Source organism: Hylobates moloch, unplaced genomic scaffold (assembly GCF_009828535.3).
Source record: "Hylobates moloch isolate HMO894 unplaced genomic scaffold, HMol_V3 SCAFFOLD_6, whole genome shotgun sequence".
Lineage (NCBI taxonomy): Eukaryota > Metazoa > Chordata > Mammalia > Primates > Hylobatidae > Hylobates > Hylobates moloch.
In genome coordinates, this window is record NW_026652281.1 from 130,746,365 (window position 1) to 130,774,318 (window position 27,954).

General features: G+C 40.8%; 1 protein-coding gene and 1 long non-coding RNA gene across 4 annotated transcripts in view; both read left to right on the forward strand.

The window, feature by feature from the left end:
• The window catches only part of GRIA1 (glutamate ionotropic receptor AMPA type subunit 1), a 323,093-nt gene that overhangs the window by 215,427 nt on the left and 79,712 nt on the right, over nt 1–27,954 (forward strand). For all 3 annotated transcript variants that reach the window (XM_032158439.3, XM_032158438.2, XM_032158437.2), the window contains exon 11: nt 656–1,026. In XM_032158439.3, the coding sequence (XP_032014330.1) occupies nt 656–1,026 (371 nt within the window). The remainder of the gene's footprint in view (nt 1–655; nt 1,027–27,954) is intronic.
• On the forward strand, nt 12,257–22,192 carry LOC131383674 (uncharacterized). The gene is made up of 3 exons (XR_009213864.1): nt 12,257–12,340; nt 18,967–19,049; nt 22,095–22,192. It is a non-coding gene; the product is annotated as an uncharacterized LOC131383674 (long non-coding RNA).

Here is a 27,954-nt window from a genome sequence, read left to right on the forward strand (position 1 = left end):
AAACCCAATTCAAACTGACTTAGGCAAACTGAAACATTGGCTCATGTTCTTGGATTCCTCTGTATCAATACAGAGGGATGTATTGACACAGATTCCAAGGAAATCCAGGGTAAGCCCTGAATTTACAGTTGCCCAAATTATGACATAAGGGGTCATCCTCTACATCTCTCAGGACTAATTCTCACTAAACCCATTTGAGTCCTATGTCATCACTGAATGTATGATTCTGGCTAGGGTAGTGGGGTACATGGATTGACTGGGACCTGGGTCACCTGCTTCCCCATGTAGCCAGAGTGGTCAGACCCATTCCAATCAGCAGGACTGAGAGTGGGGCAAGAATGGTTCTCTGGCCAGAGGAAGGGAGTGGGGCTGCTGAGCAGGCAAAAACAACAGATACCACAACAGCTTCCTTCTTGTAGTATGAGGAAGATGGCTCTAACATTTAGAACAGTCAAATAACTAGAAAATCTCTTGTAAGATATTGAGCTGACCATCCATTCATCAAAAATATTTTATAGGGTAGGAGGGGTTGGACTTCAAAGGTTCTTTCCCACTCTCATATCCTTTAAGACACAAAAGAATAGTCACAATGAGAAGACAAACAAGAGAATGAAAAAGGCTGCTGAGCTCACCTGCATTTTCTTTTTTTTTTCAGAGAGCAGATGTAGCTGTGGCTCCCTTAACTATCACTTTGGTCCGGGAAGAAGTTATAGATTTCTCCAAACCATTTATGAGTTTGGGGATCTCCATCATGATTAAAAAACCACAGAAATCCAAGCCGGGTGTCTTCTCCTTCCTTGATCCTTTGGCTTATGAGATTTGGATGTGCATTGTTTTTGCCTACATTGGAGTGAGTGTTGTCCTCTTCCTGGTCAGCCGCTTCAGTCCCTATGAATGGCACAGTGAAGAGTTTGAGGAAGGACGGGACCAGACAACCAGTGACCAGTCCAATGAATTTGGGATATTCAACAGTCTGTGGTTCTCCCTGGGAGCCTTCATGCAGCAAGGATGCGACATTTCTCCCAGGTCAGTCAGCTCTTCTCAATCCCTTTGCCTAATGCTATGGTTTTGTTTTTTTGTTTGTTTGTTTTTTAAATACTGGAAAGTAAAGAGATGAATTATTTCAGACTCCACTGTATTCAGTTTTTCAACTATTGTTTACAGTCAACTGTCCATTGCATGCTGTGGATTATCTGCATCATCCTGTAGCTGGGCCATCTCTGTCTGCTTTCTGGTTGATGTGCTCTGTCAAGGTTAATAGGCATAATTATGACTGATGCGTTGTAGCTGAAAGGTACAGAGGAAAGAAAGGAGCATTGTGTGGTACAACTAACACTTATGAAGCACCTACCAAATGCCAAGCAAGGTTCTGAATCCTGTACATGCCTTATCTCATTGAGTCCTTACAGGAACACAAGGTGGTACTCCCATCATGTCTCTTTTTACAAATGAGGAACCACAGAAATGTTGAATATCTTGCCAGTGTTACACAGCTAGTAGGCAAGTGAGTTGAGATTAAGAATGTTGTCCTTTCCTACTTCTGCATGGTGGAAAGAGCACTGGATTATGAGTAAGTTCTAGCACTGGATTATGAGTAAGTTCTAGCACTGGTTCCAGCACACGGGCCCTTTATGGGGCCCTCGGAAAGTCACCTCACCCTAGTAGATGTTGGCGTCTTCATCTTAAAGAGAAAAAAGTTCTCCTTTTCTTTGGTTCTGAGAAAGACTCTAGAAATAATCTAGTTCCAGTGATGATGTAAATTTGTTTCTTGTGATTAAAAAGTGGAATTTCAGGCCGGGCATGGTGGCTCACGCCTGTAATCCCAGCACTTTGGGAGGCCAAGGCAGGTAGATTACTTGAGATCAGGAGTTCAAGACCAGCCTGGCCAACATGGTGAAACCCTGTCTCTACTAAAAATAAAAAATAATAAAATAATAATAATAATAAATTAGCTGGGTGTGGTGGCAGGTGGCTGTAATCCCAGCTACTTCAGGAGGTTGAGGTGGGAGGGTCACTTGAACCCGGGAGGCAGAGGTTGCAGTGAGGCAAGATCGTGCCACTGCACTCCAGCCTGGGTGATGGAGCAAGACTCTTGTCTTAAAAAAAAAAGAAAAAAAAAATGGAATTTCTCAGAGGTGCCTCAGATATCACATTGAAAGCACTCGAGTAACTAAATCAGTGGGATTTTAGCCCCCCACATGGAATCAGAATAGCTCCATTTTTGTCTGTTTTACATATTGGACTTGTGAATACAATTTATTTTGGAAAAAAAAAAGTGACTGAAGCTAAGAAAAGAGAAAGGGTGGACAGGAGAGGGGGGTGAGGAAGGCAGGAAAGCTGCCAATCTAGACCAAGTCCCACATTTACTGACCTCCTGTTCTTCTGACTACATTCTGGATGTGCATGCCACACTTCCCCACCAATATGCCTGATAAATAAGCACTGACTCTATTTCCTTTTACAGTTGCTTAATGTCTGTGAACTCTTTTTCCAGTAGGCACTGTCTTAGATTACCAAATTTCAAAAGCCTACAGGGAATCATGGCTCAGAATTTGGCCTCCATGGATAGATATGGAGGCATAAGCGCATAATATCAAGGTCTCATAGACATGTGCTGGAGGCATCTTTACCACCCGTCTACGTTTTGCATTTCAGTGTCAAGGAGGACCAATATTCCTAAGCAGCAATGGAGTAAATTCTTTCTAACAAGCTTCCCTCAGGACTTATTTGGCCTGCTGTATAACTTAGAAAGTCTCATCGTTCATTATAATCTTGTTTTTCTTTAAATAAGAAGACAGTGGGGGGTGGGGGGCGTGTGGGAGAGGAGGTGTGAGACTGGCTGCTTGGCCAATACTGGCAAACACATGGTGAAGAGTAGAGAGAACCAAGCAGGGGAAGGGCTTGCTTAAAAATAAATCAGGCTCGTGGATAAACAGTGGGAAGAAACAATTCCTAACTAGTCAGTATAATGTAGGGCCATCACAACATGCAGGTGTCAGAGAAGACCCATGAACTTGTTTTTTCTCCTGTATTTCCTTCATCAGTGAGCATCTCATCTTTTCACAGTACCTTTATGCTATGATCTCAGGGTGTGTTTTCTTTCTCCCAACTATTCCTCCAGGGGTTTCAACCTTGTGGTCCACAAACTGAATCTTCTGTCAGACATGTTTTTGTTTAATCTGTACAGAATTTGGCAATGGTTGTCCAAAACTGAGTGGTAGCTGCCCTCTTGAACAGGTCCGCGCATTCACGGTTCACCCCAGCCCCAACCTGACCTTCTTTGTTCCTGTGTTACTCAGCTGGCCCCAGAGGGTGTTTGAGTTTGTGACCTCTGGCTGCAAGAGGATTTTCAAACTATGCTTTCTGGACTTCTGAGGGTTCCACTAGGGTATCATAGGAGTTGACATTGAGGTGAAGAGGAGACTGAACAACATATCCAGCCTCCCTCCTCTCTGATTTTCATAAAACAACTCTACTCTATGCCTCTTTTTCATTAATAAAATGGAAATAACAGTTCCTACCTCAAATGTTGTTGGAAAGTTTAAAAGTATGTATGGATCCTATAACACAGTACCCAGCCTTCACGCAGGAAGCGCTATAACTGGATGCTTTTTTATTATGTTAATTGATTTTTTTTTAAATTGGATTTTGTCTAAACTTCACTGGAAGAAATGATGCCACTGCTCACACTGATTTGAAAGCCTAATACCTTCTTCTCGAGAAGTCCATTAACAAAGCAGAAATAGCCAGTGGTTTACACCAGAGACCAGCAATATCTGGATTCCTAAGGCTCCTCCTCATAGGAATTGGGAGAAGGGTTGGTGACTTTGGGTGAAATTTCTGACAGACACAAGAGTGAACTGCCAGAGGAAGTTAGAACTTTGATCCACTTGAGATGGACTTTTTTTTATCAAGCCAACCTTGGTTAATCCCAGAGTTTAGGAGCCTGTAAAATCTCCCTCGAGAGTGAGAATGTATCAAAATGTTTCTTGGAAATATATGTAGAAGAGAAGAGACATGCACTTCATCTTACCTTGAACCAGACAAAAAGACAAGGATGCTAAGACAATGATCAAAGTTAGAGACTAAGAAGACAATGAAAAATATCAGTAGAAACTTTTGTTGTCATTGTTGTTTATATATTTCCTGATGAAGTCAGTAAGTTTCATGACCTTCTGATATGCACAGTACTATGTTAGACGCTCTGGGTGCTACAGTAGAAGGGGCTTTTAAAGCTGACATCAAACATCCTTCCAAATGAGCTTCAATTAACTGATCTTACTGCTTATTTAAAGAAAATGTCATAAACCCTTACTAATTTACTATTTGGGGAATCAATTTCATCTGAATTGCATATATCTGCACTTATCCACAAGTAGCTTTAAGTCTTTCTAATCTCTTCAAAGTTGATGTCAATGTCTAGTAACCAAAACCAACAAAATGTGGCCAAGTGTAATTGTCGGCAAATAACATCAAAACCTGACCATAGTAATATGGTAAAGATAAAGATAACCCAGTAAAGAGGGTTATCTTTCTCACGCATAAGAAAAGTGGTAGCAGGTAGTGGCTTGTGGTGAAATCCAGATTGGCCGTTCTGTAATTATCTTGGCCTTTTCTTCTTGTTCATAAGATGGCGGTTCCCAAATATTGTGTCCATGTTCAAACAGCATGAAGGAAAAAAAGTGTTGCCTTCTATTTCTGTCTTTTTGGATCAGAAGAACAAAAGCTTAACAAAATACTCTCCACCACACACAGATGTCTGCTTCTTTCTCATTGGTCAGGACAGTGGCCATGATTATTTCTAGTGGGAAGAGAGGCTGAGAAGGCAAGAATTTAGGTTTTCCAGCCTCTAGAGTAGGCAGGGTAGGAATCGATATTGGGGGAATCAACTGGCAGTATTGGCCACTGTGCCTAAAATCAATGTTTTCTGCACTGGCACCATGAATAGATAAAAATAGTTCAGAATTAGCACAGTCAACGGTGTATGCCAGCAAATGCTACTGAAACGCTTTAAAGACTCCTCCACCCACCCTTTGAAATGTATATTGAATAAATTGGTTTTGTATAACCCATTTTAACAGTGAAAGTTAAAAATCACTTCAGCTATGATCACAGATTACAATTTATTTTTTTAATTAGGTTGATGGTGAGATTAAAAAGGGACCCATGAATTTACTTTTAAGCCTGCTTCTTGTTCCAAAAAAAAAAAAACTTTTTTTTTTAACTCAGTCACCCTAGCTGGAGTGTAGTGGTGCAATCTCAGCTCACTGCAGCCTTGACCTTCTGGGCTCAAGCCATCCTCCCACCTCAGCCTCCCGAGTAGCTGGGACTACAGGCACAAACCTCCATACCCAGCTAATTTTTGTATTTTTTGTATAGTTGAGGTTTCCCTATGCTGCCCAGGCTGGTCTTGAACTCTTGAACCCAAGTGATCTGCCTACCTCAGCCTCCTGAAGTGCTGGGATTACAGACATGAGCCACTGTGCCCAGCCCAAAGACCTATTTTTAATAGATATTTTAGATTTTGAGGAGTATGTTAAAGAAGGAATAAAAATCATCACAGACAAAATTTATCTTTAGTTCCCTCAACTTTCATTTCTGGTCCATTTCCCCATATGTGTGGTCAAGATCATTCATTTATTCAACAGATATTGCTAACTGCCTGCGACATGCAGGGCATGGTTCTAGGTGCTGAGGATATGAAGATATATTGGTGATGGAGTGTGGAGGGCAGGAGCCTTTGCTTCAAGGAGCTGGCAGTATAGTGATATGAGACATTAAACAAACTATCGTGAATGTGTAAGTTGGGATGTGCTATGAATAAAATGAATCTGCTGTTGCAATAGATAATACAAGAAGTGGAATTAAACAAGCCTTACTTAGAGTGTTCTGAGAAGGTTTCTCTGAGGAGCTGATGGGTAAGAATGAGCTAGACTTGTATAAAGCTAAGAGACATAAATAGCCATATGCAAAGGTTCTCAGGTGAAAAAGAGTTTAGTGCTCTCAAGGACTGTAGGAGTGACAAGCGTGTCTGGCTTACAGTGAATCAAGAGAACAGGGGTTTGAGATAATACTGGAGGAAGAGGCAGAGGCCTGTGCAGAGCCCTGTGGTCACATTTTAAATTTGATGTTTTATTTTAAATGCAATGGAAAACCATTGGAGGGTTTTAAGCAAGGGAAGGATTCATTTGCATGCTAAAATACCACTCTGGGGAGCTATGAGGAAAATGAATTGGGGCAGAGAAGAGTCCAGAGTGGAAGCAGAGGGACCAAACAAGAGTCTCTCACAGCCATCCTGAGGAAATTACAGTGATGGAAATTATAATGATGATCATTGACATGGATTTATGGTTCACTCTGAGACTAGAATTGACAGGACTTGCTGATGGATTGGATCTATGAGGATGAGGAGGGGGAGGAATCAAGGGTGAGTCCAAGAGGGAGGAAGCATTTAGGAAACAGGGAACCACAGTTTCAGGGACTATTAGCTCTGGGCGGGATCAGTAGGATGCTCTAGTTTACCCACCCCATGTTACACACGAGGAAACTGAGGCCAGAGAGGGGAGGAAAGGCATTTTCTCTAAGATCACCCAGGCGATACCTATGGCTGATTGGTGCCCAGTCCAATGCTACCCTACTGTGCAGTCTCAGCCCAAGGCTCCATTGCCTTCAAATGAACTGAGAGTGAGCTTCTTCAGCTTATTACACCCATGGCCCCACTTTCCCAATGGCTTCTCCATGGCATCAATATTTTCCTGGGTTCAGGTGCCCTTAGTAAGAGAATGAGAGGAGGTTAGAGGGTGCTAGGAGAATAGACGAAAATGGGAAATTATGACTTTAGCTTTCAGAATTCTCTCTTTTATTCTTGATCATAGACTGAATTGGAATGTGTAATAATTGTCTCAACCTGGTGGAGATAATTACTCTCAGGAGAAGTCTCAGGCGGGGGAGTGACGGCGCTTTGGAGGTCTCCTGGAGCCTGATGTCATAACCTCCTCCCTCCACTAATTTATTTACTTATTTATTTTTTCCAAGACCGAGTCTTGCTCTGTTGCCCAGAGCTGGAGTGCAATGGCATGATCTTGGTTCACTGCAACCTCTGCCTCCCGGGTTCAAGCAATTCTCATGCCTCAGCCTCCCCAGTAGCTGGCATTACAGGCATGTGCCACCATGCCCAGCTAATTTTTGTATTTTTAGTAGAGATGCAGTTTCACCATGTTGGCCAGGCTGGTCTTGAACTCCTGACCTTGTGATCTGCCCACCTTGGCCTCCCAAAGTGCTGGAATTACAGGCATGAGCCACCATGCCCAGCCTTGTTGAGGGCCTTTTAACTGACTCACGGTAGGAAGATGGTGGCCAATGAGGACAGCCCAAGCCAATAACCAATGATAGCCTGACCTTTGCATTCACACACAAGTTTCATAGTAACCAGTATGCCTCTGGCACTGAGAGTCTATGAGAAACCTTCCTCTTTCCCCTCTTTCCACCTCCTGCTCTCTGTCCTCCCATCCCAGCAAGAGCTGTGCAAACCCATTTCTCTTGCTCTTCTTGATGTCACTGGAGTATTGTGGGGAAGAGCAAGAGCCTGAGAGTAAATATTGAGGCAAGTTGATGAAGGCAGCCTGAAATTGTGAAACACTTCTCATTTTGAAAATGCAAACCTCACTTAGGCCACAGGTTCATTTCTACAAGGAACAGTGTCACAAGGATGTGTCAAAAATGATGAGCAGGAAATGTGTGATAGCTAATCTGGGTCTTGGGACTAGGCATGGGGGTTTCTGCTGGGACCCTCTGTGTCAGAATTACCTGGGATGTTTGTCCAAATGCAGGTTCTCAGACTTCATTTCAGCTCTCTAGAATTTGAAACTCTGCAGTTGGAGAGAAAGTTCTACATGTTTCACAAGCCTCCTCACCCACTTCTGCCCCAGGGCTGATGGGATTAAAGTTTGGAAGTCACTGAACTAGGGTGCTGCCCAGAGAAGTCAGCTTAAAAGTACGGAAAGCAAGGCCCATACAGCAGCTAGAAATGATGCTGAGTCAAAAGCATTGAGTTTGATATTGAGTCAAAAGCCATAAACATGGAGCCTAGGGTCTGCCGGCTCACTACCCTATAGTATGTTACTTGCTGGGTGAGCGAGGCCCTTGGCACAGGGGTGTTGACTGTGGCCTTCAAAGCAGGGGCCTGGCTGTCCTGATGACCCTGCCTTCTGCAGGCCAAGCCAGCAAGAGGAACTTACCAAGGGTTTCACCAGCATATTTCCCCTTGACTGTTTTTTCCTTTCCATTAGCAAGCAACACCAACACAAAGGGACTGGCCCAGGTGAGGTGATTCTGCAGTCATGGCAGGTGTGAAATGTACATGGACTGTGTGGGGGTGGCCCCCATCATGGGAGATAGGGTGTGGAACTCCAGATCAATGGCTCCTACTTTTTCCATTTTAATCTTCTGCTACCTGATGGTGAGACCCAGAACCAGGTTCTGCTACTGAGAAGTTTTACAGACCTTTGAGAAGAAGAGTAGAAGTTTCACAAGCTCCAAAAGCAGCATGGAAATGTTTAAATGAGTGCAGTGACAGGAAAATAAAAGCCTTCACTGGGTATGCAAATGAAACCATCATTTTCTGTGTCTCAGCCTGCAGTTCTGGCCATCAGCAAGGGGGAAGCATAATTGCTTTCTCTAGATTGTTCTGGAAGTTTATACTTTGAACAGTTTAATTGACGGAGAGATTTTTTTTTCTCCAAAATTACAATAGGAAAATTTTCAGAAAGTTTTTCACAGAGCTGAAGGGGATATTGAGGACCAATTATTCATTTATTTATTCATTAAGTGTTTCTTTAGCAACTGTTATTTAACAAACATTGTTCAAGGTACTGTGAGCGACATCACAGAACATAGCAGACAAAAGCTCCTACTCTCCTGGAGCTTGCATTCCAGAGAGAAGAGGCAGGCAATAAACGAAATAAAAATGCGATTAACATGGCCATCCCAATTCGATAGGCGAGGATTCTGGGTGACAGGGAGAGGAAGGGACATAGCCAAAATCACACAGATAATTAGTGTAAGTTCAATAGCATAGGAGTGGAAGTCAGCTGGGGGCTGTGGTGAACGGCACATGCATGTGTCAGCTAGAGAGGATAGCTCCCCCTCGGCTCTGGATAGTCATTGCCATGGGAACTCCGTGCAGACCAAACAAAAGCATGCCTAGATTCAGCTTGTACGCCACCAGTTTGAGAGCCCTAAAAGAATAGTGACGAATAAACAACCACCGTATGTACTTACTGCATTTAGACACATTTGGAATATCTTATTTATATATACTTTTTAAGGGAATTTTTCTCCTTTTCCCCTCCATTTTTGATTCCAAGCATGAAATCTGATTGCTTATTTTTCTTTCCTTTCATATACTTTGGAAAATCCAGACCATAAATGACGGCTGCACTAAAAGAAAGACGGTCCCTAAATTTCTGTATCCAGAGAAACCTATTTATGGCTAGCTACATCTTCGTAGATCCTGCATTTTCCCGGAGACGACCTCTTGTTTTTCTTTTAAACCCTCACTGGATATACAGCATCTGTGACCAAGAAACCAATTGTTCACCTGCAAAGAAGTATTGAGCTCTAGAGAGAAAAAAAATGAAAGCATAACTAATTTAATTAATGAGGAAAGTATGCTGAAACCCCTATGGGGAGCCTGATGGTTTTGAATATGAGTTAGGTACCACCATCCAACCGTGGTCAATGAATCATTTTTGATACACCACTTACATATGCTTTTACCTCTAGCTATGTCCAACGGAGATAATAGGTGAATTAAGTCCAAGATACCCAGCAGAAAATAAATGGTGTCAAGGACACTAACAGAAACCACAAACCTAGCTAATGACAGTCACTGTTTGCATCTAGTGGCTTAAGGAGAAATGGCCTCAAAATTAGGAGGCACATTGCCTGCTAAAGCAGAGTGGAGTCCCACCCAAAGGCAGAAGTAGGACCAGCTGTTGTCACAAGGGGTGGAGGAGGTGGTAAAGGAATTTAAAAAGAAGCTCAATCTCAGCTACTACTAACCCACTGGATGAGTCACTTTCTCTCTGTGTGTCTCACTTTTTCCTCTGCAAAATGGGAGTAAGATGGTCTCTAGTATGTCCCTAGCTCCCCATCTAAGGCTCACCTCCTTATGATTCCCAGCTTAGCCAAGGCTCCCACCAAGCCAAGTTGTGCTTCATTCTGTCTCCCAGCTCCATGCTCCCATTATGCCTTTATTGTTCCCTCTGCTTGGAGTGACTTTTCCCACCTTTCCTGCTCAACTCCTTCCCCATTTGCAAATGTTGCCTTCTCACTCTCCCCCAACCAACCCCAATTACTCCTCTGAATCTGTGCTTTACAGTCATAGTTATAAGCTTGAACTCTGTAGCAGAGCTGGCTGGGATTGAATTCTGACTCTACTACCTACTAGCTGTGTGAGCTTTAGAAAATAACTTTCCTACACCCAGTTTCCACTTCTGGAAAATAGGAAAAATAATAAGACCTACCTCAAATGAGATATTTTGAGGATTAAATGATGTGATTCATGGAAAACATTTGCCTTGCACAGGGGTGACACACAGTAAATGCTGTTGTTATTGCTGCTGTTGCCACTGTTGCTGTCACCTACACCTCTCTGAGGGCATCTTAAATCTTCAACCCTGCACTATAGTTACCATGTCTGTTTCTTACTGAGACTGGTAGACTCATTTCTACAACTTATTCAAAACCTGACATGAGGGGTTGTATGTTCTAAATACTCAACATGTTTGTTGAATGTCCATCTTCACAGTAGCTAAGGACTCTGTCGTATTTTTCATTTAATCAAGAGAAAATTGGCTAATGGAGAGAATTTCTAGCTGTCACTAACTACCTGTGTAACACAGGGCAACTCAGTCCTGGTCCCTGAATGGATTTGGAGAAGAAGTGGGAAGAATTGGAGATAAAGAAATTAAAAGGAACCAGAAAATAAAGTTAGCTTGTCATGCTAATGTTGCCAGCTACCCCACTATTCAGGAAAGCTCTGATCTCTTTGCTGGAAAAATAGTAGCAAAAATTTCTTTCTTTCATGTGTTGTACCTACTATGTGTCAGGCACCCTGATAAGTGTTAGATCATGTTACTGCTAATCTTCTTGACAACTCTGCCTGGTATGTCAACAGCATTTTGTGATGAGAAAACTAGGGCTCAGAGAAATTAATTCACTTGCATGTGGGTACCCAGCAGGGCTGAGATTATAACCTGTGTCTGTCTGATTCTAATACCCATGATTTATCCTTGACACACAGCTGTCTTCCAAGACCAGCAATCTTCTGAAGGTCCCTTATGGCTCCCCAGGGATTGTTATAATTTTTTTAAAAAGTGGGAGACATCCTTTTTCCTTTATAGGACTCCCTAACTCTGTTTTATTAATTGGCCTTGCTTTGAATTTTTATTCAATTTTTATTATTCCTAACAGTATCTTTGTCTTTAAGAGCCATCTCCTGAGGGAGCAGAGGCGAGCACCCAGGAGAATATTTTGCCCCCACCAAGATCAGGTGCAGCCTGCTCAGCTGGAGTGAGGGAGATGGTGAGACAGAGATAAGAGCAAAAATGTAACTGGTGCCACTTTGGAAAGTCAGCTTCATCTGGGAAGGGACTGTGGGACATTCCATAGTCACAGCCAAAGCTGGAGAGGGCATGTTGTTAACTGTAGCACTTTAAGTAGAAAGGATAAATGGGGAGCAAATGAGGAAATAGAATCAGAAATGGCCTTAAATTTGTGACTGTGAGAGAGATCTGGAATCTATTTATCCTATGGGTAAATTCCATTTATCTTATAGAAATGATCATGCAAATGTGATAAGATGTGCGCATAAGGACATTCATTTCACTGTTTTAAAAAGCAGGAGATGGCTTAGTGTCCATCAGTAGAAAGCTGGTGAAAGAAATGCCAGCCCATCATCCAAAGGAGCAGGAAGCAGCTGTTGAGGAGGATGAACAATAATGGCTGTGCTACTCTGTAGAGATCTTCAGGGTCACAGAACCGGGAAGTCGTGGGTTATGGTCTTGCTGATCCAAATTACAGGCTCTTTTCACTGCCCCATGCTGCCTCCCTGGGACACAGGAACTAGGGAAATGTGTAACCAAGGGTTGCACAAAACCCTTTGTTACACGTACTTCATAGAATCAGTGCTAGAGTTCTTCTGAGAAAGGAAAAATTCGTGTGGGCTAAGGTGAACAGAGACTTCTGGGAAGCACTGAATGGTGCCTTGAAAGATGAAATAAGATTTTTCCACAGAAGCAAAGAGAAATGAGGAGGGAATCCCTGCTGGGGGATGATGGTGAGCAAACGCACTGAGGCGGATAGGGAGGCACGTAAGGGAGGGAGCCAATACCAATGAATACCTAGAAAGAATCTTGATTGACAGGTACCATGGCTCAGCAAGGTGGGTTGAGCCATGCTACCTGTCAATCAAGATCCTTCCTAGGTATTCATTGGCCAAGGGCTCAGAGCTCACCAAGTTTAATGATAAACCCAATACCATGACTTTTGGGGCCCTGTACCCTGCTATGAGGCTATTAAAGTGTTACCTTAGAAACACACAGAGTGTAAAATAGGTAATGTTGGACCACTTCAGCTGCCATCAGGAAGAACTCTAGGAAGTAGCCCTCAACTTCCTGTGGATCATCTTTGTTGTTTGGTGTTAAGACTTAGTCCACCATGGATGGAACTTTGCCAGCCACATTCTAACTTCTGGGATTCAAAGGGTCCTGGCTGGGCACTTGGGGGAACCCACTGGCCACCACTGCTGCCAGGTTATTTATCTTTATCTCCTGAGCAGCAGGTAGAGGGGGCTGTTAGAAAAATGTCTTTCTGGCTGGGGACCCCCCTGAGATTCATTTTCTCTTTCATGTCTCATTTTGGGAATGGAAAAAAATCAATAGAGAGGGATTTTGCTTTATTTTGGTTCTGGCTATTGTGGGCATGTATTTCCACAGACACAAGAAAGGAGTCATCACTCTGATGTTTTAAATTGAGCACCACCTGGGATCTAAACCTTGCATTAGGCACAAGGCTAACTAAGCATTATGGCAGATTTAAAGAAGCAAGAAGTGAGTTCAGACCTCTAAGTTTGCAACGCAGTAGAAGAACCAAGGTATGCAAGGAGAAAAGTAGATAATAAAGCAGAACATGCTTTTGAATAATTCCCAAAAGTGGGGTTAATAGTCAATAGGTAGAGAAGAGAGAAAGATCACTGAGGACTAAAATGACCTGGGCTGGCTTATGGAAAAGGAGAAACTTGGGCTGGTCCCAAGGGATTAAGCAAGACATAGGAGGAACTACAGGTAAGACAAAGGGGTTGGGGGGATGAGTCAAGCAAAGAAGGGGAGATGACTGTGTTTTGAGGCCAAGGATCCCATTATTCAGACAAACCTGGGTTTGGATCCTAGCTCCTGCAGCTACTAAGCTTTCAGACTTGAACCAGTAAGTTAACCATTGAGTCTGTTTCTTCAAATTTGAAAAAAGGTCCATTCATACCAATATCACAGAATCATTATGAGAACACCTGAGCAAACAGAGACCTAGTACCTAGCACATACCAGAGCTTCAAACATCTTGATTTTCTTTCCCTTCCATTATGTTAATCACCTCACTTCCTTCCCACCCTATCCCTGGTCCCCCACCAATCATTTATTCCCTGCTAAGAGCTTTCTGAGACTCACTGACAGGCATCTCCTTATCTGGCTGTGCTGCTGGCCCACCTCCGGCCGGAGGAAAGTCCAGAGGCTGTTTCCAGCAGGAGGAAGAAGGCTGCCAGATGCAGTATTATGACTGGAGGATATTGGCAGCATCACTCATCCCATCCCAGTGTTATTTCTCAGCTCAGTTATTGGATAGGAACTGCATCCACGCACCTGCCCACTTTGCTAGTGTTACTCATTTCTCTGGCAGTGATCCTTCCCTGCCAAACCAGACTGTCCACAAGTCCGTTCCTGCTCTCCTGAGCACCTGGTTTTGTTTCTTTGAGGTCAGCATTATGTTCATTTTTCTTTACATCTCAAGAGTGATGGATATTGGCTTTGCAGGAATTGTAAATATGCAGGGCTTTCTCAACAGAGCAGCTAAGAGCGTGGGCTCTGGAGTTAGGCCTGGGCTTAGTTCTGCCTCTTACACTAATTTTCTGTGTGATTCTGGGCAACTAGCTTTTCATGTCAGAGCCTCTACCACTATCGCTGTATAACCACTCCAAACTCATGACAAAAAATAACAGTTATTTTATTAAGCTCATGGATTTCATGGGTCAGGAAATTTGGAAAGGGGCACCATGGATGACTTGTCTCTGCTTGTATCTGGGGCCTTCGATGGAAAATCTGGAAGACTGTGGATAACTTGACAGCTGAGGGAAGGAATCATCTGAGGGCTCACTCCCTCCTTTACGTGTCTGGCAGCTGAGGCTTTTGGCCTGAACACCTACACGTGCCCTCTCCTGGCTCCTCTGTGGGCTTCCTCACAGCACGAGGGCTGGGTTCCAAGAACAAGGTCCCAAAAAGAAGCAGACAGAAGCTGTATCACCTTTCATAACCTACCCTCAAAAGTGACATAGTGTGACTTCTGCCATAGTCACAACCCCAACCAGATTAAAAGAGAGGGAACATAGATTCCACCTTTCAGTAAGAGAAGGGTCAGCATCGCATCGTAAGAAGGTGTGGAATGGAGGGGGTAGGGGTATTGTGACCATCTTTGGAAAATACGATCTGCCACACTTTATATATAAAATAAGGATTATATCTTTTGGAATCATTATGAAGATTAAATGGAATAAGGTATTTAAAGGGTTTAGCATGGTGCTGACATGTAATAAGTGCTCAATAAAAGGCATGTGCTCTCTCTCCAAGTAGAGAACTATAAGACATTTATAGTCAATGATTATTAATATTCCATGTAGTCAGTGTTTATTAATTCTCTGTGTCCACAACAGACACCAGTGATTACTTTTAAGCTAATTAATCAAAACATTGGTTCCTTAATGAGTCTATAGAATAGGGTCTTAAAATACATATAGTTTCTTATCTCATCATCTCATATTACTTTGGGAAACTAAGGTTGAAGAAGTTCACATAGCCAGTAAAGTTAGCATTGAGCATTTTATAATCTAGGTTAGGATGAAGCATTCTTGTTGAAAATAGCTCAAGTGACCCTTAAAAAATAATAAGCAATTTTTAAAGGACTAATGTTTAGACTTCAACACCTTTCAGGTTATGTAGGACCTTGAACATCATCATAATCCTTGGAGGCAAATGAAAAGAGACAGGAGGAGCATTAGTTCTTGGTGCATTCTTATTTTGCCACAGAAAACCCTTCAACAGGTCTGAACACTAAAGTAAGCCCGGTCACTGCCTCTGTCTTTTTGAGACTATGTATACTGCTCCTCCATCCCATGCCCAGAGTCTCCATGTTTAGGCAATGTTTGCTCAATGTAGTCAGTAGGACAGAACAATTGAAGCTAGCAACATTGAGTTGCTGTGCCTTTGCATATCCACCTGAGAAGTAAGGCCAAGAGGAACAGCATGAATGGGTCATGGTGTGTATTTCTTTATCAAGGCTGTGTAGAGAGCCTGGCTAGACAAGGACAGGAGTCAGAAGATACAACTGTGGCCATGTGCCCATCAGCAAGTCACTTCTTCTCAGGCCTCAGGTTTCACACTTTGAATGATCTGACATTCTACAAAGGAAGATGTTTCCTGAGCCCCTGTGGCCAGTTCTGTATTCTCCTTAGTACCATAAAGAATACATAGAAATAAGGAACACCAAGTCTTTCCTTTTATGGTGTGTATAGTCTAATTAGGAAGATAAGACTAACACACATGAAACAGTGAACTTACAAAGTTCAGGTGTATCCTGGGCCCCAAGTTCCATCCACAGGTGACCCAGATGGGAGAGATGGACATTGGTAGGTCAGTCCTCATCTCCATCTGACTGGGATAGGAGAAAGGGGAGAAACATGATTAAAGCAGAAGCAAATATATCAGGCTTCCCTAGTAAGCTAAGGCTTCTTACATTTTACCATATGTGTTACAACAAAACTCAGACAGGGAAAAGGGAATTTTCTTACTTACACAGAGCAGATTCATATTTGTGGTGATGCTTGTTTTTATTTAACTTCAACCTCTTTTTTTACTTAATGGACTCTTTCCTCTTAAATTTCAGATAACACTTTGAGCAAACAAAGGTATAGATGGGAGTGAAGTTTCCCCACATCTTCCCCCTTTGACACACAATTTATTTTCTTTTTATAAATTTTATTAGATATAACACACAAATAAGTAAGACACAAATTATACAGTCCAACTAATTTTCAGGAAACTACCTGTGTAAATGCCTGTGTAATCAGCACTGAAATTAAGAAATAGATGATATGAAGAATCTCAGGCAACTCTTTTTGTCTCCTTCTTCACACTTCTCCCATGACAGGAGTAGCCGCTCCCCTGATTTCTGATGCATAGATTAGTTTTATGAATTGAACTGTTTTTGAATCTACTAAATAGAATCATATAGTGTCTATTTTTTGTGTCTGGCTCTTTTTGCCCAATATTATATTGTGACCTTCATCCATGTATCACATATAGTTGTAGTTCATTCATTCTCATTATTTTATAGTATTCCGTTTTGTGGATATACCACAATTTATTTATTCATTCTTTCTGGATGAACATTTGGGTTGTTCCCAGTGTAAGGCCATTATAAATAGGGCTGCTGTGAAGATTCTTGTAAAAGTCTTTTGGTATGTGTATTTCTGTTGGATGCATAACTAGGAGTGGAATTCCTGGGTCAAGTTATATATATTTTTCTATTGTAGATGCTACCAAACTGTTTTCAGAAGTAGCTTACGAATTTAAGCTCATCAGCAATGTATATGAGTTCCAGTTGCTCCACATTTGCCTTTTTCCTTTTAGCAAGTAGATGAGTTGTAGGATCACATTACGGTTTTAATTTGCATTCCCCTGGCAACTAGTACTTCTTTCATATTTGTTAGCCATTTGAGTAGCTATCCTCTTTTATAAAGTACTTTTGTAGATCTCTTGGTCACTTTTCTGTTAGGTCATCTGTTCTTATTGTTGTGCAAGTATTCTTCATATAGCCTTGACATAAGTCCTTTTTCAGTTGTATGTATTGTTAATATCGTCTCCCATTCTGTGGCTTATCTTTTCACTGTCTTGGCAGTGTGTCATGTTGAACAGAAATACATAACTTTAATGTAGTCCAATTTCACAAGATCTTTTCTTTATGGCTAGTACTTTTTGTGTCTTCCTTAAGAAGACTTAACCTACCTCAAAGTCATAAAGATATTCTTTTATAGTTTCTTCTGAAAGTTTCAGCTTTACCTTTTACTTTTAGATCTAGGTGTTCTATAGGTATGTGTGAGAGAGAGGGTCAAGATTTTTTGTTTGTTTGTTGGTACATAGATATCCTATTGAACTTGCATGATTTATTTTAATGTCATCCTTTCTTCTTACTGTATACCACTTTCACACAAATCAGTTACCAAATACATGCAGATCTGTGTCTGGATTCTTGATTCTGTTCTGTTGATATAGTTGTCTATCTTTGCCAGGGTATTACCCTATCTTAACTACTTTAGCTTTATAGTAAGTCTTGATAACTGGTTCTGAGATGGAAGCTGGATTATCCCATGGGGTACAGGGTGTAGAAGGGATTCTCTTCACATAGAGACTCCTACGAGAAAATGTCTGCAGTGTTTTCTAACTGTGAGATACTATGATTCTGTTGGATTACCAATGATTGTGGCTTTTCTCAAGGGTCTGGAAGAAATCAATAACAGACCCTACGTTAGTGATTTTTCTGAACAGTTTCACACCTAAAAGTGATGGGTAAAGCTCAGGATCAGGATAATTGTGGGTAGAAAAGACACCCTTTAGCATCCAAACTTGGAGCATGCAAAACTCTAGGGTGTGCCAGAGGAAAGGCAAAGAAGGATTAATTATATTTCATTTAAATTAACCTAAAAGAAGAAATTGCATTTAAAATGAGATAGAAGGTACTGGGGGGACAAAAAGGAATTTGTCTTGCATTCAAAACATGGTTGCTTTTATTGACCCATAGTCTCAACTCAATGTGTAAGGAAAGCTGTGGGTTGCATCATCATATCGTAAGAGATGAAAAAGTAGAAAAGTTGGTGTTAAGTAGTGCATTTTTTAACCAGTTGAGTCTAAGATATTTCACAGTAAAGAGTGTGTTGGGGCAATTAGATTGGAGGTATTGGCTAAATCATGAATCATCCAGCTCTCTGCAAATTCACAAAAAGAGCAAACTCATCCATAGCCTTGAACCACAGAGCAAAAATTTTTCTGTGCAAAATTTGGTTCCATTTCATCTTATGAATTTTCCACCCCTGTTTATACTGAAATGATAGGGCTTTGAAAAGAATAAACAACATTCCCTTTCTGTTGCAGCAAAACAAAAACCCCCACACTCAATAAATCAAAACTGTACCAGCAAAAATTGAACAATTCCATCATTTGCTGAAACCTCTAAAACCCTCAAATTTGTTTGAGGGCTTCTGTAAACAACTTAGTCAATCAGTGTTAGCAAAAATATGTGTTAGGCACCTACAGTGGACTAAGAACTGAACTAGGTGAGCGGTGGACTCCCAAGAAGAATGTCATGTGTGAACATACACATGTACACAATTATTGTTTACTTGAGTAAAAAAATGCCCATTAAATAATTGAACATTTAACAATGTGGTGCTAGTTCTCTTATCCCTATTCTTGCAGTATCATAGCAGCCTTTATATACTATTACAGTTGCTTGTTCAACACCTGTCTCCTACACATTGCTTCTGAAAATTTATTGTGTATTTAAATTACCTAGGGATCTTGTTAAAATGCAGATTCTAGTTCCATAGTTCTGGGGTGAGGCCTAAGAATTTTTATTTCTAACAAGCTGTCAGGTGATGCTGCTGGTCTGAGGACTGCATTTCAAATAACAAATAACAAAGCTCAAGGCTGACTCCAAGCTCCATGAAGGTAAGGACCTTTCTGCCTTGCCCACCCCAATAACTCCAGCACCTCCCATAGAGCCTTGATGAATGTATGCTGAGCTAGTGAATAAGTAAATGAATAAATGTCCTAATAAATAGTATTTTTTATTAGCATGTAACAGTACATTTTTACATAGGTAGACATGAGAAAAGTTTAACGGTATATGCAAAAATGGAGAAATAAGAATAATGATGGTCTGATGAAGCAAACAAGGCCTGATGGAGAGAATAACAATAAAATAAGTAGGAAAGTGGCGTTAAATTATAAAGGGTTTTGAAAACTAGGCAAAGGACTGAGTGTTATACAGAAAATAAAGAATAAATTAGTAAGTGCTCAATAAAAGAATGGTGGGCTGAAAATTTCATTTTGAGCTGTTTAATCTGGTGTGATTGAGCAGCCTTGAAAGTAAAGCAGTAGGTAACAGATTGTTGCATTAATCCAAAATGGACTTCGTAACATCCCAGACTAGTTTCTAGGCAGTTAGGAGAGGGAAGGAACTGATGAAACCCGCCTATATTTCAATGGCATAATTCATTTTCTCCTCTTATGTCAGAATGCAACTGCTCTGATTAAGCCAAGTGAGCCAAGCCCTGTAACCTAGCTTTAATCATTTGAGGGTTTAGATCTCAGATTCCAAGGTAACTAGCACATAGGACTTTGTCAGTCATGAGGTTAGACTTATGTACAGACTAGGTTCAAGTGAGAATCCTCCCTGCTTCTAGGCCCTCTTCCTGAAGCCTTCTCTGTATGCCTCAAATCTAAGCCCTTTAACCACCTTGATCAGACTTTATCATTTCTTCCCCAACCCTGAAGGATAAAGTCTAAACCTATTAATGTATCATTCAAACCCTTCAAAATTTAGCCTCATCGCTTCTCTCTCTTCTTTCTCTCTCTCTTTCTGTCTCTCTCCATCTCCATCTCTTTCTCCTGTATTCTGGCCTCTTGTGATCTGTTCCATTCCAAACTCCTGGGCCCTTTTTGAGTTTTCACCTCTCTGTCCTTTTGCCTGGAGAGTCTGTTCCATGCCATGTCTCTAATATACTCCTTCACAATTCAGCTCAAATTTCACTTTCTCAGGAGACCCTTTCCTGATCTCAGCTCCATCTGCTAGGACAGTCTGTAGCTCCTGCCTTCAGGACTCCCGTGTTTTTCATGCATTTTTACTAATTCTAGCACATTGTCTGTAATCCTACAATTTTTCTCCTTTCCCAAACTAGAATGTGAGCTCCCTAAGGCAGAACCCATTTTTTTCCTGGCTTTATTGAGGTACAATTGACAAATAAAAATTGTATATATTTAAGGTATACAACATGATGTTTTGATATATGTGTATGTTGTGAAATGATTATCATCCATAATCAAGCTAATTAACATATCCATCATTTTACATAGTTATCCTGTAGTGGGGAACAGGGTGATAACATTTAATATCTATTATTTGAGCAAATTTCAAGTATACAATGCATTATGATTCAGTATAGTTTCTATGCTGCACCTTAGGTATCTGGAACTTATTATTTGTTTTATAACTTCAAGTTAATACTCTTTGACCAACATCTTCTTATTTCCCCCATTCCCTGACCCCTGATATCCGCCCTTCTACTCTCTTCCTATAAGTTTGACTTTTTGAGATTCCACATATAAGTGGGATCAGGTGACATTTGTCTTTCTGTGTCTGGCTTATTTCACTTACAATGCCCTCCAGCTTCAACCATTCTGTCACAAATGGTAGGATTTACTTCTTTTTTAAGGCTAAGTATATATACCACATTTTCTTTTTCATTCATCCATCCATGAATACTTAAGTTGTTTCTATATCTTGGCTATTGTGAATAGTGCTGCAATGAACATGACAGTGCATATATCTTTGTGAGATGCTGATTTTATTTCCTTTGGATATGTACCCAGAAGTGGGTTGCTGGAGTGTATGGTAGTTTTATTTTTACTTTTTTGAGGGCCTTTCACATTATTTGCTGTAATAGCTATACCAATTTACATTCACACCAACAATATATAAGAATTCTATTTTCTTCACATCCTCACCAACATTTGTCATCTTTGGCTTTTTGATAATAACCATTCTAAGAATTGTAAGGGGATCTCTCATTCTGGTTTTGATTATCTTTTCCCTGTTGACTGGTAATGTTGAGCACCTTTTCATACACATTGGCCACCTTTCTGTCTTTTTTGGAAAAATAGCTATTCAGTTTCTTGCCCATTTTTAACTGGGTTATTTGGGGATTTTTTTGCTATTGAGTTGTAAGAGTGTCGTATATAGTTTGAATATTAACCCTTCGTTGGGTATATGGTTTGCAAATATTTTCTCCAATTCCATGAATTGCCTTTTCATTTTGATTGCTTCGTTTGATGTATGGAAACTCTTTAGTTTGATGTAGACTTGCTTGTTAATTTGTGCTTTTTCTATTTGTGTTTTGATGCCATATTCAAGAAAATTATTGCCAAGACCAATGTCAAAAAGCTTTTGCTCTATGTTTTCTTCTAGGAGTTTCACAGTTTCTGGTCTTACCTTTAAGTCTTAAATCCATCTTCAGCTGATTTTTTTGTGTGTAGTACAAAATAAGAGTTCAATTTCATTTTTTTTTGCATGTGGACATCTAGCTTTTCCAAGACCATTTATTGAAAAGACTATCCTTTTCCACTGTGTATTCTTGATATCTCTTTAATACTGTAATGGTGGTATATAAATCACTTCTTGCTCTGGTATAAAGGCTAAAAGATAAAAGTACCAAAAATAATTATATTTAAATAATTTGTTATTGGTTTGTTATGTATATGTTATAGATCCATTTATCAATAGATACATAATATAAAAACATAGAAATTGTGACATCAAAAACAAAATGAAGAGGCAAGTAAAAATGTAGAATTTGTTAATTGCATACAATTTAAACTCTACATTTCAAATAGGTTCAAATAGATTGTTATAACTTCAAATAGATGGTTATAATGCTAAGATGCTTTACATAAGCCTCCTTACGTAAGATGTTTTATGTATGCAAAAACCTACAGTAGGTACAAAAAAGACAGAGAAGGGAATCAAGACATACCACTACAGAAAATCATCAAATCACAAAGAGAAGAACAAAGAAAGGAACTACAAAACAGCCAGAAACAATGAACAAAATGTCAATAGTAAGTCTTTATCTATCAATAATTACTTTAAATGTAATTGGGTTAAATTATCCAATAAAAAGATATAGAATGGGTGAATGAATAAAAAAGCAAGACCCAACAACCTGCTGCCTATAAGAGACTCTCTTCAGCTTTAAGTACACACATAGGCTTAAAGCAATTGTATAGAAAAAGATATTTCATACAATCGGAAACCAAAAGAGAGCAGAGGTCACTGTATTTATATCTGAAAAAATGCACTTTAAGTCAAAAATTGTAACAACAAAGGACATCATTATGTATTGATAAAAGGGTACATTGATCAAGAGGATATAATAACTATAAATATATGTGAAGTCAACATCAGAGTACCTAAATATACAAAGCAAATATCAATAGGTCCAAAGGAAGAAATAGCAATATAACAATAGCAGGGGACTTCAAGACCCCACTTTCAACAATGGATAACTCATCCACAGAAAAATCAATAAGGAAACATTGGACTTGAACTACACTTTGTACCAAAAGGACCTAACAGACTATATGCAGAACATTCCATCCAAAAGTGGCAGAATGCACATTCTTCTCAAGCACACACGAAACATTCTCTAGGATATGATGCCTATGCATTTCCCTCCTCTGCCCCATTTTCCCTGATGTTCACAATAGCAGTTAAGTTACTTATGTTGTTATTGACCAACCCTTGCTTGCATGTAAGCTCCCCAATTCCTGCATATGTAAATTCCCATCCACCACAGTTCTGGCACCCAGTTCAGTGACCAGCTCATAGCAGGTGCTCAATAAGTATTTGTTGAATTAGGGGTTTCTCTTAAGGACCCCCCTGACTAAGAGCAGAGATTGCCCTTGATATTTCACCAGAGTAATTTTGGAACTACTGAATAAAAAAGGAAAATTGCTTAGCCATGTTAGTATCTAGCTTTATAGTTCTATCTACTACAAGAGTCTCAAATAGAGGTGGGAGTATCACATGCCTGTCTGCAGTGCAGGAGAGGCTTTGTCCATAACTTATATCAGTTCACCATATAGGTATGTAAATTCTCTCTTCCAAGCCATGCTATGCACAAGGGAGGGATATGGTGATAAATAAGACACATTCCTTATTCTCAAGGATTTCAGTTACTATCAGACAATTACAATGTAGTGTGATTTGCACTATATCAAGAGAAGAGCCAGAAGTTATGGGAACATGGAGCGGAGACCTTAACCCAAATCAGGGGATAAGCCAGGGAAGGCTTTCTGGAGGAATTTGCATTTAAGCTAGGACTAGAAGGATGAATGGGTATTAGCCAAGTGAAAAGGCAGGGGAAAGGTATTTCAGACAGAAGGAACATGCTTGTGAGCCATTGTCAGGAACTTGGATCTTATCTTAAAGATGATAGGAAACCATTTAAAAGTTTCCAGCAAGAGAGCAATTTGATCTGATTTACATTTGTAAAGGATCTCTCTCTAACTTAGTGGTTCTCAATTGGGCATGATTCTTCTCCCCAGCAGACATTTTTTGGATGCCACAATTTGGGAATGGGAGCTACTGGTGTCTAATGGGTAGAGGCTAGTGATATTGCTAAACACCCTACAACATACAGGATAGGTCCCCACCACAAAGAATTATCTGGCCTCAAATTTCAATAGTTCTGAGGTTGAGAAATCCTGTAAGCTGATGTGTGTAAAATAGACCATTACAGATTTAAAGAAGGGTGACCAGTTGGGAGGATATTGTAGCAGGAAGAGCTGCAGATAAAACCCCTCAGATACTGAGTTAAAGAAGGAAGGGGTTTATTCATCTGGGAGCATCAGCAAGACTCCTGTCTCAAGAGCCAAGCTCCCTGAGTGAGCAATTCCTGTCCCTTTTAAGGGCTCACAACTCTAAGGGGGTCCATGTGAGAGGGTCGTGATTGATTGAGCAAGCAGTGGATACATGACTGCAGGTTGCATACACCAGTAATTAGAATGGAATTGAATAGGACAGGGATCTTCACAGTGCTTTTTTATGCAAATAACCAATTAGGTCAGGGGTCGATCTTGAACTACCAGGCCCAGGGTGTGGCGTTGGGCTGTCTGCTTGTGGATTTCATTTCTGCCTTTTAGTTTTTACTTCTTTCTTTGGAGGCAGAAATTGGGCATAAGACAATATGAGGGGTGGTCTCCTCCCTTAATATTATAGTAGTCCAGACAAATAATTATGAACTTGGATGGGGTGACTGCTGTGGAGATGGTGAGAAATAATCTAATCCAGAATCCGTATTTTAAAAATAAAACCAATAGGATTTCTGGTCAATTGGGAAATGGGGCATGAGGGATAGAGAGCAGTTAATGTTTTAGATCTCAGTAACGCGAAGAATGGTGATGTGTTTTACTGAGACAGGGAACATGTGTGGAGTGACAGGTGTATGGAAGGGAGAGAAATCAAAAATTCAATTTTGAACATGTTAGGTTTGAGATGTCCATTAGACACACAAAAGGCAATATGGAACAGACTCACGAGTCTGGAGATGAGGGAGAAGATCCAGACTGGACTTCAGTATTTTAGGAATCATCAGCATACAGTATTTAAATCCATGGGACTGAATAAGATTACATGGGACTCTAGTGCAGACGAGGGAGCCAAGCCCTGAGCCCTTGAACACTTAGAGGTCATAAAGAGCCATCAGAAGGGACCGAGAAGGAGCAGCCAGTGAGGTAACAAAAACACAGGAAAGTCTGGAGTTTTAGAAACCAAGTTAAAGGAGTGTATCAAAAATGATGCCATAAATACCTATTACCATTAAAGGAGTTATATAATTCTTTCTATAAGGAGTCTGACCTCAAATTCCCATGCCTTTTTATCAAAATGCATATGTATATGCTGGTATTTATGCCCTCTGTTATCATTTCCATAAGAGAACAGAAGAAGCATTAGCCAACTGAAACCTTTAATTAAAATTCACATAGAATGAAGTTGGGAAGGGAACCTGGGCAGAGGCAACAGCCTTTTGCTTATAGGCAAGATGTGATGAAACCCACTGTGATAGTGATTCATAGTTCCTGTTTATCAAGGAGACAGGCTCAGCCTCTAGCCTTATGTATGATCGCTGGGTGTTTGGGGGTAGCTGAACCCAGAACTCATTTTAATGACATCTCTCTGGATTCAAAAATGCTTTTATTCTTCTCTAATGCTTTAACTTTGAGAGATGATCTGATCCTGAAAGTTATCTTTGATGGCTCAAAGTACAATTCCCTAGAGTGAAATCAGATCGTATCTTTGGGTTCTCTTAATTTTCCAAGCCTTTTACACCTCTGAATGAGGACTGCCCTGAAAAAATATAGTGGATGCTCTAATCCTACATCAATCAAACTCCATCTCTCCTTCCACCCCTCCTCAGTTATTTGCATAAAATACTCAATTTGGTTGGAACACGGTACACACACAACCTCTTGACCATGCTTCAAAGTAAGATAGATCCTGCAATGGACTTTCAGGGTGAACTTGAGCAAATATTGCGATCATTAAAGAATGGTGCTCTCTTTGGCCTAAACCCTGGTTCTATCAGTAAAATATGTAGAAGAACAAAATAAGATCAGGGATGTATTGGGTTAGGTTGTAAGCCTCGAAGTTCAGGTCAATCTTCAATTCGGGTGGACGGGGAATGTGGTGATATGAAGTAAATGCGTGATATATTATCTTATCCTAGTAATAATCACTACCTTGTTTATCCAGTACCTGCAAGCATTAATCTCATCTCATCTTCATAACAACCTTTTGAGTTAACAATTAAGGATACTCCATTTTTCCATATGTAAAACAATGGAGCTCAGAAAGATTACATAAATTGGCCAAGACCACATAATTAGTAAATGGCACAACTGGGGTCAAATCCCAGTCAATGTGATGGCCAATTACTGTGTGATCCTTCCAAAGCAATATGATGGAAACAACCCTCAGCTTGATTTGCCAGTCGAGATTTGCCATCTAAACCTGGCTAGAACATTAATTTTGAGGGTGACTTCGGAAAAAGTCATTTAATCCCTCAGCCTCAGCCTGGTTTTCCTCACCTGTAAAATAATCAGGACGACCTTCCAGTACTTGTGTCCAATTCTAACTTGTTATATCAGAATTTTAAGTGCTTTCATTTGCAAAAAGTGTCTGTATTTTCAGAATACAGTCATCTATTATTGTATTTGATCCTTACAACAACTATGAGGCAAGCAAGCATTATTCCTTCTCATGTTTAACATACAGATGGGGAAACAGACTTGAAATGAAGTAGGTACCTTGTCCACGGTTAATGCAGCTGCTCCCCAGTCAACTGCTCTAATATACCAGGTACCTCGCCTCCTTTATCTCAGGCATTCTTCACTCTCCCGGGGCCTACCCCATTTCTTATTCCCAGGAAGATTTCTGTTGCTAATTTAAAAGTTAACTGCTAAGAGGCTAAAGGAAGGGTGTATATAGGGGCCCCCATCCCCACCAGGGTGCTAAACAGGGGCTGAGGGACAGGAGCAGACCAGACCCAGCTCCCCAGGAACGGCAACTAAGAAACAGAGACATAGACCAAGAACCCATCCAGATAGGATGCAGAGACAGGAAACTTTCTGCAGGACATTCCTAAAGGTTGGGAAGCGCAAGGTTGTGGATATCATTGACCAGGGAACTCTGGTAGCCAGTTCTCCATCAGCAATTCTGGGAAAACTCCTACTAAAATGTTTTCTCTTCTAGTGCTTCCCTCCTCAGAAAATGTCACCACTCTCTTCTGAGACACCCCAACCAGAAACCTGGAAGACAAGAGTAGGGAAAGGGTAGCCTCGGGGTTAAAAGGTGAACTCTGGACATGGACTAACTGTGTGTTAACCTAACCTTGCCAAGCTTCAGTTTCCCCATTCATAAAATAGCGCTAAATATGACTTCCCTCATAGTGTGAGACAAGGAATAAATATAAACATCTTGTAAAAATTAGTGAGCCCTATTCCTCACCCCCTGCATCCAATCAGTCTTCAAATAGAAATTCTACCTCCTGATTCCATTTGGGTTTGTTCATTTTTTCCTCCACCCTTGCTGCCACGATGTAATCCAGGTAATCATCTCTGATCTGGGCTCCTATAATATTGCATTGCTGCATGTTCATCTTCATACCTCTTTTTTTTTTTTTTTTTGAGACGGAGTTTCGCTCTTTTTGCCCAGGCTGGAGTGCAATGGTGCGATCTCGGCTTACCACAACTTCCGCCTCCCGGGTTCAAGCAATTTTCCTGCCTCAGCCTACCAAGTAGCTGAGATTACAAGCATGCGCCACCATGCTGGCCTAATTTTTATATTTTTAGCAGAGATGGGGTTTCTGCATGTTGGTCAGTCTGGTCTTGAACTCCCGACCTCAGGTGATCCGAACACCTCGGCCTCCCAAAGTGCCGGAATTACAGGCGTGAGCCACCGCGCCCGGCCCATACCTTCATTCTTGTTTCCACCTCACCCCAATTCATTCTCCATTCAGCAAGGTAGCAATTTCTCAAAAAAAAAAAAAAAAAAAAAAAAAATGCAAATTGGCTCTACTCTCCATCCCTCACCACCCTGCTGCTGCAAACTCCTTCTAGCACCCAGGGCCCTGCCTGGCTTCACTCCTCACTGCCCTGCACCTTCCCACCAAGGATCTCATTGTATCACCTCTGCCATTCTTCCACTGGGGGAACCATTTATCTCTTTCACTCTCACTCCTACAATCTTTGGTTCTTGTTATTTTCTCTGCCTGTAACAACCTTCGCCAGCATCCAA